Source organism: Anser anser (assembly GCF_964211835.1).
Source record: "Anser anser genome assembly, chromosome: 10".
Classification (NCBI taxonomy): domain Eukaryota; kingdom Metazoa; phylum Chordata; class Aves; order Anseriformes; family Anatidae; genus Anser; species Anser anser.
In genome coordinates, this window is record NC_139730.1 from 9,374,943 (window position 1) to 9,387,036 (window position 12,094).

At 40.9% G+C, this 12,094-nt stretch overlaps 1 protein-coding gene and 1 long non-coding RNA gene across 10 annotated transcripts in view; one reads left to right on the forward strand and one right to left on the reverse strand.

Annotated features, from left to right (window-relative positions):
- The window catches only part of LOC310904753, a 41,483-nt gene extending 29,935 nt beyond the window's left edge, over positions 1-11,548 (reverse strand). The window contains exons 1-4 of the long non-coding RNA XR_014588598.1: positions 11,300-11,548; positions 9,536-10,328; positions 8,885-9,119; positions 3,821-3,899 (exon numbers count right to left, since the gene is read on the reverse strand). This is a non-coding gene — a long non-coding RNA (uncharacterized lncRNA). The remainder of the gene's footprint in view (positions 1-3,820; positions 3,900-8,884; positions 9,120-9,535; positions 10,329-11,299) is intronic.
- The window catches only part of IL16 (interleukin 16), a 47,780-nt gene that overhangs the window by 18,903 nt on the left and 16,783 nt on the right, over positions 1-12,094 (forward strand). For 7 of the 9 annotated variants that reach the window (XM_083849921.1, XM_083849923.1, XM_083849924.1 and 4 more), the window contains 5 exons: positions 5,375-5,511; positions 6,234-6,366; positions 8,413-8,509; positions 8,956-9,098; positions 11,557-11,667. In XM_083849921.1, the coding sequence (XP_083706047.1) occupies positions 5,375-5,511; positions 6,234-6,366; positions 8,413-8,509; positions 8,956-9,098; positions 11,557-11,667 (621 nt within the window). Of the gene's footprint in view, positions 1-5,374; positions 5,512-6,233; positions 6,367-6,902; positions 6,919-7,327; positions 7,454-8,412; positions 8,510-8,955; positions 9,099-11,556; positions 11,668-12,094 lie in introns of those variants that run through there. The other 2 variants (XM_083849927.1, XM_083849926.1) reach the window with 2 other exon arrangements.

Here is a 12,094-nt window from a genome sequence, read left to right on the forward strand (position 1 = left end):
ATGTCATTACAAACTCTGAGGCTTTGTCAGTTGTAGGAAGGATGGACAGGAGCAGACAATATCGACTTGTTCTTCAGAGAAGAGCAGTCTATGCTGGGTATGAGAGACGCTCCCAGAAGCATTCCATTACAGTCAGTGGGCTCTCCTCCCTGCACTGTGGACAGTCTGGGAAGCACTGAGGTATGAGCCACAGAGGATGATGGTAGGGGTGAAAAAACATTTAGAATAAACTGTAACATGGAAGGGATGGCTCTTTACACAAACATTAGATCCAAACTGATCTGACTGAATGATTCCTCTTGGTTCTAGAAACTTCTGTGTCGTTGCTCCCCTTGGTCCCTGACCGTCTGCTTGAAGAAGGAAAAAAGCAAAAGGTCATTTTCTCTCTCGGTCGTCACAAGAATTATTTTTATTAACTCGCCTTTGTGCAAAAGCCAGTTAGTTGGCTGCTTGGTACCAGGACAAGTGTTATGGCAACAGACTGTAATGTCTTGAACATGAGCCTATGGCAAGGATGGAAAAACAAAGCAAGTAAGGGAGATTGTATTTATTTAGACATTTATGTTTTCTCCTCCCTTTTTCTATTTGCTCTGTCTTCCCAGTCTTCCTGTTTTGTGACATCAGGACCATGCTATGCCCAGAGCAAGTTGGGAAAGAAGCTGTTTTATTAAGATAGTGCATGCTGCAAAACATGGGCCATTGCACAGGCTCCCAGAAAAACTTACCAACGAAGGGTGGAAAGGTCTGTCTGTAACATCTAATATTCTGATTGTCTACGGAGGGCAGAACCCAAATCCCATGCCCTGATTCTTGCATCATCTAAAGGCATTCTGGCTTCTACCATTTTTTTAATTGCAAAGGGAATATGCTGCTGGGAAAATGAATTACATCTACTATAAATATTTTGGAAGGACCAAGGCATCGGCTGGGGTGTCAGAATCAGTGGAGTCATGTCAGTTTGTGCCAGATATAAGCTGGAACTTTGTTAGCAATTATGCAGAAAAAAATGGTTCTTGAAGAAAATCCCCAAAGGCTGTATTCTCTTAAACTTCCACTTGGAAATCCCAGCCATTTCACAGTCAGAAGGCCAGAAAAGCCAAATATTTAAATTCACTATTGTACTGTTGTAAGACTTTTTGTTTTATTTTTTATTTTTTTGGCCTTTTTTAAACAACAGTCAATCAGCTCATTGTCACATGGTTAGTTAACTGAGTCAAAGACCTTACTTGAACTAGCCTTGTATAACACTTTACTTCATTTCAGACAATCTAACTACTGTGTCCTATGTTAAGAGTGCACAAAAGTTTTTTAGTTTTTCACAGATGCCATGGTTACCCTTATTTCAAAACAACATCTGGAATGAGATGTTTTGAGACGGGACTCTGGGCTAGAAACGTTTAATGAGAACATGAAGGGAAAAGAAATCTCTTAAATGTCAGATAGAAAAACATCCTCAAACTTTTCATTTGGCATGACAAAAGAAGGGGAGCAGAAGGACAGAGTTGGCCTGGACTTGCAAATGACTTTTCCAGAACAAAACACATGAAAAATTAATCTACTCTCACCTGCAACACAAATAAATGTAAGACGACTCTTGAACCCTACCTTTGATTTTAATGTTTCAGCAAAGTAGATTCAGCTTAAAGACTAATTTTGTTTATAATGCACTTTCAAAGTGTTGGGTTGCAAAGGCCCTTATAAGCAGAGAAAGATTTTATTCACTGGCAGCAAATACACATTTAAACATATGTTCTAATAATGAGAAGGCAAAGTTGACCTAGAATCCACCTGCCCACACACCAGACCTGTCAACCTTATTTTAGCAAATTTTCAGCATTTGCTACATTCAGAGCTATAAATCACCTTGCAAAAACAGCAGGACACATTAAAAGGGAGGAGGATACAAAACAAATACTGCCTTTACTTTTGGAACCATCAGCAGTATTTCTATGCATAAAATAACAAGTGAGACAGGAAATAAAAGACATTAAAGAACAAAACCCAAAGCAAATTGACTGCTGGAATGTGAATTGGTCAAATGTTTATTTTTCTAAAGAACAGCTTTTATTAATTTTCTGTCATGTTGCAACAACTTGGATGTGAATATAGTGATCTATATCCAAGATCCCAAAAAGTGCAAATGCTGACAACATACAGATATTTGCCACATGTCTCTGCAACCCAGTAATCTTTTTTAATTTTTAAGTAATTCACATAAATGAATTTTGAAAACTACTGACACACAGAGCCTATTTGAAATATAGATCAACATGTTAAGATGACTACAGATTTAAACAAAAATTTTTCCCAAGATTTTTCTGCAGTTCACAATGAATTTAACTTCTTTTCTTCCAAATGAGTAAGTGTATGCAACTGCTCTTAGAAAGAACATTCATATAAGTTCTGATTGCTGTCGTTTCACATATATGTCCCAAAATTACCACCCTAGCACTTGTCCCATTGTACAAAACACATCTTTCGCAAAGGACTTAAACAGTGCAGCAAACAAACAAACAAACAAACAAAAACTTCAGAGCCAAACCAATTGTACTTCTGTGAAGTCCTGAGAAACTGATGAGAGCCAAATGCCTTTCTGACAATTAGATTACAAAGGGTTTTATAAATACTATCAATGCAGCAGCTGAGCACTATGAGCAAGTTACTGGAAGAGCAGGAGCATAACTGATGATGTTCTTAACAGAGACAAGTTAGGGACAGTCGGAAAAGGCCCACCATTAAGTTAAAATCATAACTGAAATGGAGAAAGGAGAACAACTATGCAAAGTTCTCCATGTGTGTGCCTAACCAGTACCAGTGAGAGCATGTCAACATATTTCAAGGGAACGGTACACAAGACTAAGGGATCCTACCTTTAATATCTATCTTACATCTTTTATGCTTTAGAATTAGCACACTGCCCTTCTGAAAACCTTAAAAATTTAATGGATGCTTCATGTTTGCAGAATGTAGCCTGTAATTTCTTACTAGAATCATAGAACCATAGAATATTCCGAGTTGGAAGGGACCCATACGGATCATCAAGTCCAACTCCTGGCACCGCAGAGGTCTGCCCAAAGTTTAGACCATGGGACTAAGTGCACAGTCCAATCGCTTCTTAAATTCAGACAGGCTTGGTGCAGTGACTATGTCCCTGGGGAGCCTGTTCCAGTGTGCGACCACCCTCTCGGTGAAGAACCTCTTCCTGATGTCCAGCCTAAGCTTCCTGTGCCTCAACTTAACACCATTCCCGCAGGTCCTATCACTGGTGTTTACAGCGAATAGGTCACCTGCCTCTCCACTCCCCTTCGCGAGGAAGTTGTAGACCGCGATGAGGTCCCCCCTCAGCCTCCTCTTCTCCAGGCTGAACAGGCCCAGTGCCCTCAGCCGCTCCTCATACGTCTTCCCCTCTAGGCCCTTCACCATCTTCGTCACCCTGTATATGTATATATGTATACTAATGTATATGTATACTAATATATATGTGTACATACATATACATAAATATATGTATATATATACACATATATACATATATATACGTATACTAATATATAAAGCAAAGAACAAGTGTAAATAAAGTTAGATAACAATTTTTGCTACTCAAGATCTGACATTTGAAGACATTAGAATTCTAATCTTTGTTATGTCACCATGCTGAAGGATTTTAAAGAAAAAAAGAACATTACATAGTCCCGATTTCAAGCATGTATTTTCCAGATACTTACTTTAGGTAAAAAGTAAATACAGAAGCTCCAAAACTAATACTGGAGTTCAAACAAACTGGTTTAAAATGGAATGTTGTCCATACTCATGCACTTACCTATCACTCACTAGAAGTACTCTTCTTGAACAAAAGAGGCTTCGTAAAATTCAGACACTCCTCATTAATGGCAGACAATCTGGAATGCAAGCAAACCCACAGAGTTAACAAGTCGGTCAATACAAGTATAGCCCTTATCCATTACCTACTGAATTCAGCCTGTAGTGAGCGTACGGCTCAAATACTTCTTTCATTCACACCCTTAGATTTACTCTGGCAGGTCTCAGAATGGGAACCAGGCTTCAACAGCCAGGATGTCAATGACCTTTATTGGAATTGTTGTAAATTCAAAGTTTGCCTTTGCTGTCAGTCAGGTATATTGTGATCCCTGTTGATCTGTGGTGAAAGGGCATCATGGTTCTAACCTTCAGGGCTGGATGAACTCTGCTTAGAGCAGAAATGAAACCCTAGTGATGCTGAAGAAGGTGATTACATAGCTTTCCTTGTGCTGCCAGAAGACTTTAAATCACTGGAAATAGTTCATGGCACTCTGACCAGGGGATTCTGGAGCAATACTGACAGTCAATTGCCATATATTGTGCACAAGACAGCAGTCCTGAAAACGGCCTGTCCTAACGTACGAAATGTGCTTTCCCTTCAGAAATCTATACCTCAGTCATACAGATCTCTGGGAACAAGCCTGGATCTAGGACACACTGAGGACCCTCTTCACTTTGTGGAGTATGGAGGGGCTGGTGGGGGCAGGGAAAGTGGATTTAGTAGGGAGGAGAATGAGTGAATACTTGAATTAGGAGATGTAACTGAGCAAATGGAGAAGAAATTTTGCGCTAACTTCCCAGTTTCCTTTGTTTCTCCAGAATTTTGAAGTGTTTAAGCATTTGTGCTACAGGAGTGTATTTCCTAGACGGATGTGTTGCCCTTTGTATGCTTAGTCAATTCATTCCTTGCTTTATTTACTCATATGACTTAAGACTATTTCTCTTTCTGTATGCCCACATGTTAATGATTCATAACTGTGTTACAAATGTGCTTACAATTAGTCCTCCAGATGCAACACACAGACTACAGCAACCTCCGCCTGGAGCAGACAAAAATCTTCCACTGTTGCAGTCATCTTTGCTCCCCTGCCCCCTCCTTAACAAGTCAGCAGCTGGGGTGGAGCTTCCAGTGTTTTGTATACACTTATTTTTCATTCAGACATCTTGTGTTTCTGGAGTATTTCCTTTTCTGGTGTATGTTTACTTTTCCTCCCTGCCTTTTCTTATAATAGTTAGCATAGGCAAAATTTGTCTAGTTACTATGAAAAGTGTATTATCGGTTCTCTTCCCCTCTGTGCAGAGGCACTCTGCTGTAGTACTTCCCTCTTTTAGACAGAAGCCACTGATGTCCTAAGGAAAACAACTTTTTCTAAACACTGACTCTATAATGTAATTATTCGTTCACAACTGCACAGTGTTATAAAGGCCTGTTACTCTTAAAGGCAGCCTGGTTCTAAGGACATTTTCTGCATTTCTTAAAAAGGCTCAAGATAAGTAACTTTTAACATCCTTGGTATGTTTTCTTTCAATGCAATCTTTCATCTTCCTGAATCAGGACAGCTGCATCTGCAGACTGTGTACAACCACAGGGAACAGCAGCTCAGGAATCAAGCTCTCTAGGAATCCAAACTGTGCACCTCTCTGGAAAGGCTTCACAGGCTGCAAGGTACCTGCTGGAAGCACAGCAAACAGGTACAGTATGTATGGAGTTAGCAAGCTTATTAGGGAGCTATTTGTCTGCATGGATTTTGCATGACCATGACAAGCACGGGTTATTTTCTACTGTCATGGTAGCCTGGTTGCAAGCTATTCAAAGTCCTTGAGCATCTGTCTACATACAACAAGCTGGCCAGCATGGGAGCTTCCAGGCAGGGAAATGCAGGAAAAGGGAGGGAATGGCTCACGCTTGAGCTCTGCCCCCATAGGTAGTACAGATACTAGTGGCTTGAACCATGTGGCACTGAGAACTTAAGGCAAAACAAGAGCCCTGATAGTAAAGGTAGAGTAGTTAGAGCCCAGGAATGCTTGCAAGTAAGACTATTCATGGTCAGGACAGTGCAACCAGGCACATCAGGGTATCCCTGGGTGCCTGGAGCAGGACTGCAGCCATACAGCAACAACAGCACCTACCATGGCTTTATTCTAAGGTACACTTCAAGTCTAAACTGTATCAATGGATGCAGCTGTACATGGAAAGGTAGTTGTTGACCACCAGGACTGAGCAGAAGGGAGTAGCTACAGGAAGAAGTCCTAGCAAGGGGTGGGGTGCATCATACATCAAAACATGCCATGGCAGCTCTGTTCAAGGCAAGGGGAAAATTGCAGTTCACTCCTTAGTAAGGCATGTAGCACACTAGTGTTCTTTGTAAAATTATATGCATGCATGTTCCTTTTTTCTTTAATTTTTTTTAAAGGGATGGTCGTCTGAGCCCAAGGGACGAACTATTAACACTAAATGGACAATCACTTAAAGATCTGTCTGGCAAAGAGGCTGAAACTCTCATTCAATCATCAACACGGCTGGTGAACATAGTGATGGCTAGCAAAGTAAGCATGAAAGTTGTGTTTTTCCCTCCAACTGTGGGGTGATTTGACAACATTTACTTGAGAGAGATGGGGAATTTGTGCATCAGACATTTGAAGAACATGTTTTTGCTCTTCCTGACAAAACCCCAAACCTCTTGTGGTCAGACTCTGGTAGCTTTCAGCATAGCTTTTTCCCAGATAAACAGAGGCTATGGGGAAGCCAAGGCCCTGGGAAATTCTAGCAAAGGCTGTACAATCCCTCCTTTTAGAAACCAATTGATTGCCAATTTTCATTTGCCATTTGGAAGTTGAGCAAAGACAGAAGTGGATTAAAGGAAGATCCATGAATCCAGAAAGCAGGCCCTGTACTGAAGTAGTGAGTTTGTTCTTTTTTTTTATTTTATTTTTTTTTTTAATGTACGGTCTACAGCTAGGAAGTTCTTGGGATGAATGTTACCGGAGTCTGCTACAGAGACAAGTCATCTTCTGCTTTTTAATCTACAGTAGAATCACATAGAAAGCTCTGGTATAATCCTGGAATGAGAAAACAGTCCTGACTGAAGCTGCTATCAGGTCTGGTACAAAGTACCTCTTTCTAAGATTGTAGTGTTGTGAACTGTCTCACACAGATGTCTACTGGATTCTACCAAAATTTTTGTTTATTTTCACTCCTTTAAATGCCTAAGTGGCCAGAGATGGACTATATTAAACTATTGTAGTATAGTACCACCCAAGATGCAGCCAGGGGAACTGTGTATTTAAAGACAAATCTGCTACAAAATACTTAAGGTTAACAGGAAAGGCTTTTCATGCAAGCTAGCTCATGAGAGAAACACTGCAAAAAGCAGTTTCATAATGCTTCTTTAAGGATCTGAGTGGGTTTTTTTTTTTTGTTTTTTTTTTTTTTGTTTGTTTTTTTTGTTTTTTTTTTTTTATTCTGAAAAGCTCCCTAGAGGAAGGGACCAGAAAGCCCTAGTAGGATTTAGCTACTTAGCAGATGTCTCCACCTGCTGTCGAAGGGGAAAATTACCATTGCTTAGTTCATGAGAAACAGCACTACTGTTTGGCTTCTGGAAGAAAGGATTTGTCTTGGTTGACCCCAGACAAGGTAGAACATATAGATCCTGCTCCGATGGTACTCTATGACTTTCTTAGCCCCTGCAGAATATTGCTTACCAAAACCCTTTTATATTTGGAATTTTATTATACTTCAATCAGTTTCCCTTTATGGTCTGCATTCAATAATATTCTTCCTTTAACTGTGGTTCCTTCAACAATCAATGGCATTCGTTGTGTCACGACAGAAATAGGGCTATCAAAAACCATATATATCCAGAAGTTATTCCTTACATCAAACTGTTTTTCAGTTGTTATCATTTATTTATTTTCAAACTGTTTTAAAAACTTGTATTTAAAAGCCTGAAAGTGTTACCTACAAGTTTTTAAACTAATGGCCATAGTTTGAAGTACAAGTTTCCAAATAGAAGGAGCTGAGTTTTTGGAAAACACTAAAGCCTAGGCTGCAAAGGTTTTTAAATGCCCAGATCATATTTGGTCATTCTTCTAAGATCAGCAGGAGTTAGACACCTATTCACCTTTGCAAAGCTGGGTCTAAACATCTTCTTTTTGAAAATAATGACCTTCTAAGACAAGGAAAGCTTAGTACCCAAAAGTGCCAGTCACCTCCAAAAATTAGGCAAGTATGGCTACAGTTTACCCGTACATCAAAACATTAGTCTCTCTGAATTGGCTGGGGATGTCCACTAATTTGCTGTCCATTCTGACTAAAGACCAGAATCTATTTCTATGTTATTCCTTTGGCAAGTTATAATCATGTTTTTAGCAAAGCTTTGAGCTGTGTTCTCTTTTATCATCCTATTTATTTTAAATAATTATCTTTGCTCAATGTTTTTGATTCAGATTGCAATTTGTGCAAGCCAAATTAGTAGAAAATTTATTTTTAAATTGAGATCACTTTCAATAATTTCTTGCAGTCTTATTATAAAAAATCAATATGTGGAAGAATTTCTACTTAAAATGTCCCTGGTCTTTTTGTTTGTTTTTAAGGAAATGTCAACCTGTAAGGAAAGACCTTTGGAAATACAAAACGGTTGTTTTCTGCACAGTAAAGCCACATGTCAACGGACTCGCAGTAACTCAACCAGTAAGTTGCAAAGAAGTAATCTTTCTTCTTGTAATATTCGGGGAGCAAACAGCACAGCACTTCATCATGTGATAGTACTGCAGTGTTGAAAGAAATTGCAGCCGTTGTCCAGACTTAGGCTGGCATCCTCAGCTCTGAACTGCTGACCAAAAATCATCAGCGTTTATATTCACAGTATCCTACAATCTAGGGTGTTGTGCAGAAACTTTTTTTTTTTTTTTAAGGTGTATTCTAAATAAACCGATGCTCTTTTGGTAGGGAATGTTTGCTTTTACTATACTTAACACTTATGGCTACTCATGCAGTTAGAATTAAAAAAGATCACTCCCTTCGCAGGAATTTACAACTGGAAAAACATTTCTAAGTAAAATTTACCTGATCAGATCAATGTGCAGAAATGCCTAAAGCTAGGAGAAGTAACCAAGACCTTTCCCCATGTCCGTCAGGCATAAACCCATACTGGACAGGGGAGACAGACTGCACAGCGCCCCGGAAAGCCGTGCCCTTCAGAGATCGGCAGCCCCATGGTCTCCATACCAGTCGGAAATCACTTTCCCAACAGCTGGACTGCTCTGGAGGGAGAACCCCAGTAAGTACTACAGGAAATCACCTGAAAAACATACAGAATACATGAGAATCTTGGAATGACGCTGGCAGCCGCGCTTTCCGCCAAAATGTGCCTTCCTCTCAAGCCCTGTCAGGGAATATGGCGCCAGAGACACCTCCTGTCAGGGAATATGGTGCTGGAAACGCCTCCTGTCAGGGAAGATGGCGCCGGAGACACCTTCTGTCAGGGAAGATGGCACTGGAGACGCCTCCAGTCTCTGTCAGGCCTGCTACCTCTGTTTAAAACCCCACATCTCCTCCATGAGGAGCAGGAGAGCGGGCAAAGCACTGTGCCAGCAAAACCCCTTTTCTTCAGCAGCTTCTCCCTCCCCTTGCCCCGGCAGGTTTTACAGTGTGTGTAAATCGCCCCGTGTGGTTTGCACCACCTTGGTAGCCACCCGGAGCCACCTCAGAGCTCACCGCTGAAGAGGCCCCTTCCTGGGCATCTCCCCGCCGCTGGCCATGGAGATGCTCTGTGCACGTGGCTGATAAAACCCCGGCCTGAGCTTCGGGCCCTGCCGCCGTGAGCCTCCCGAGTCACCTCCGTTGGCCCAGACATGGCCACAAGCAGGTATGGACTTGCCTCGTGGCTGGTAGTCACCGCCCCTAGCTGTGTGAGACATCCCCCTTTCTACTCCACTGGGAGTCAGACATATTTCAACAACCTCATTAACAATGCCCCTTTGCTATCCAGGTGGATGCTAAGCAATCCACTTCAGGCCAGAAGAGCAGAGGCAGGTTAGAGGGCATGTGGGTATTTGTGGCTGAAGTCCCCAGATTCAAGCCTGGAGTGGGGTGATGGAGGCAAAGCTCATCACAGTCGGCTGCCACCTTCTGAAGCCTGGCTGGGGGACTCGTTGCTGCTGCCCTGCCTTTCCCTGGGCAGTCCTTCACCCTGAGGGCACCAGAGCCTGACTGAGGGCTTTAACAGGGGGGTAAGGAGGTGGCAAACTGGAGCACAAATCCCAGCCAAACAATGCCCATGCAGACAGACCCTCAGGGACTTGCTGGACTTCATCTTGCTTGAAGGTCGCACGTGGCAGATGCTGCCCATCCATCCACAGAAGTTCTCTGATGGCATCCCAGTTCTGGTTACTGTTCTGTGTACATCACACGCAGAAATACAAAGCACATCCTGCACAGCCAGAAATAGCTCCTCTCACAGACAGAAGCAGAGGAAATTTGAAGATTTCCACTTTCAGATTCAGGAGACCTGAAAAAGGGGAGTAACCAATCACCCTGATGTGGCACTGTGCACTTACCAGAGTATATTTTTGGTCTTTCATAGGCACCTCCCTGTTCTTACTTACGTTCCCAATACCACGTTGAATAAATAAGCTTGTATTCAGGTCAAATTGAGCCTTATTTTCTGGTATATGTGAAAGCCTAATTTTTCACTGATGTTCCACACACTTTCACACCTGCTAGTTTCACTTTGCTGCATTAAAAAAAAAAAGGTGTTGAATTTGCTTGGACTTTTAAATGAGTGCTGTTAACTCTGGCCCTGCTGAACCTTGTTCTTTGTGTTAGCTTTAGGTAATGACTTTTGTCAGTGCTTAAATTAGTTTCTAATTCCCAATTCTATGTTCAGTTAGGAGGTTTTCATTAAATATTTCATTAAAGGTTCATTAAAATGGGTCAAATCTCAGGGGCTGGAATTAATATATCTACTAGCTGTGTAATGGAGGGAGAAAGCACTGAGAAATTCCTTGTTTTGGTTATCAAGCAAAAAGAATGTGCTTCACCTGTTTCAGATGTAGAAAGAAACCTATTTGGTTGCTTATGGAAAACAGTGCAGAGTAGTTTGTAGTATGAAGGGCTTTTGTGAGCACTAATTCATATTTTTGGGGAAATGCAGAAAAGGGGCTCTGTATGTCCCATTATATTCTGTGGTAAAATGAGGGAAGAAGTTAGAACTTCTTGTTTCTTACTTCAGTTCTTAGAGGTAAATACCATAATACTTGTCTAGGACCCCTAATATCCATAAACAAAATTTTGGCATGGATAGTCAAGTGCGACCACAAAAATGTGTCTTTCTACACTATCACACAACCTCAAGGGCCAATTGTTTTAGTTTTGCTCTAGTTTAGTCACTACGGGGTAATTTCAGTAAGCAAGACCTCAAAGTTCAAGTCATGTGCATTTAAAGATAGCAAAAGACAGACCACCAACTGCTGAACGTACCACAAAAAAGGCCTGTTTTAGCATAAAAAGCCCTGACTACTCAGTGTGGTCTTCAGTTTCATGCAAATTGATCAGCTGAAGAAACAACCGGCTTCTGAAAATGAGAAAGATTTTTTTAAAAGCGCTTAGTAACATCAGTTATAAAGAAGAATATTTAAAATAAACAAGTTACTCTAATCTACATCAAAAAATATCTGGTTCTGCATTAAGAGTGTATCTATTTTTTTTTAATTATTATTATTTTTTTTTGTTCACAGGCAATTTCACGGCCATCTAGATCACTAAGTACAGCACAGCTAGTGCACACATCCTGTGGCTCACAGGCTTCAGTAATCTCAAACATCGTACTGATGAAAGGACAAGGGAAGGTGAGGCTGGTTCTGTTAATATAACATAAATGGAGCTTTAATTTATTTCCCAAATGTAAACTGCGAAGTTCAAGGAAATTACTTCAGGGTGTTTAAGTTGCTACTTCTAGATTACCAACTAATATCCAGGCTTCATTCATTAGGAGTGATTAGTTATCATCATTACCTTCTTAACTTACTGAAATATACCTGTGAAATGAACTGAAGCACAGTCTTCAAGTTCTAATAACACACTCATATCAAGCTAGCAGCATCAGTGCTGACGTTCACTGCTACTTTTTTTTTCACAGTTAGAGGTAAGCTCAAAATCAGACTCAGTGTCATCTGTGGGTTTGAAATAGCACAGCAACCATAGAGCTTCCTTCAAGTCAGATGTGAGCCATAAAGACCGTTCTGTTGAGAAGGAAAACAAGATATACCAGGAAAC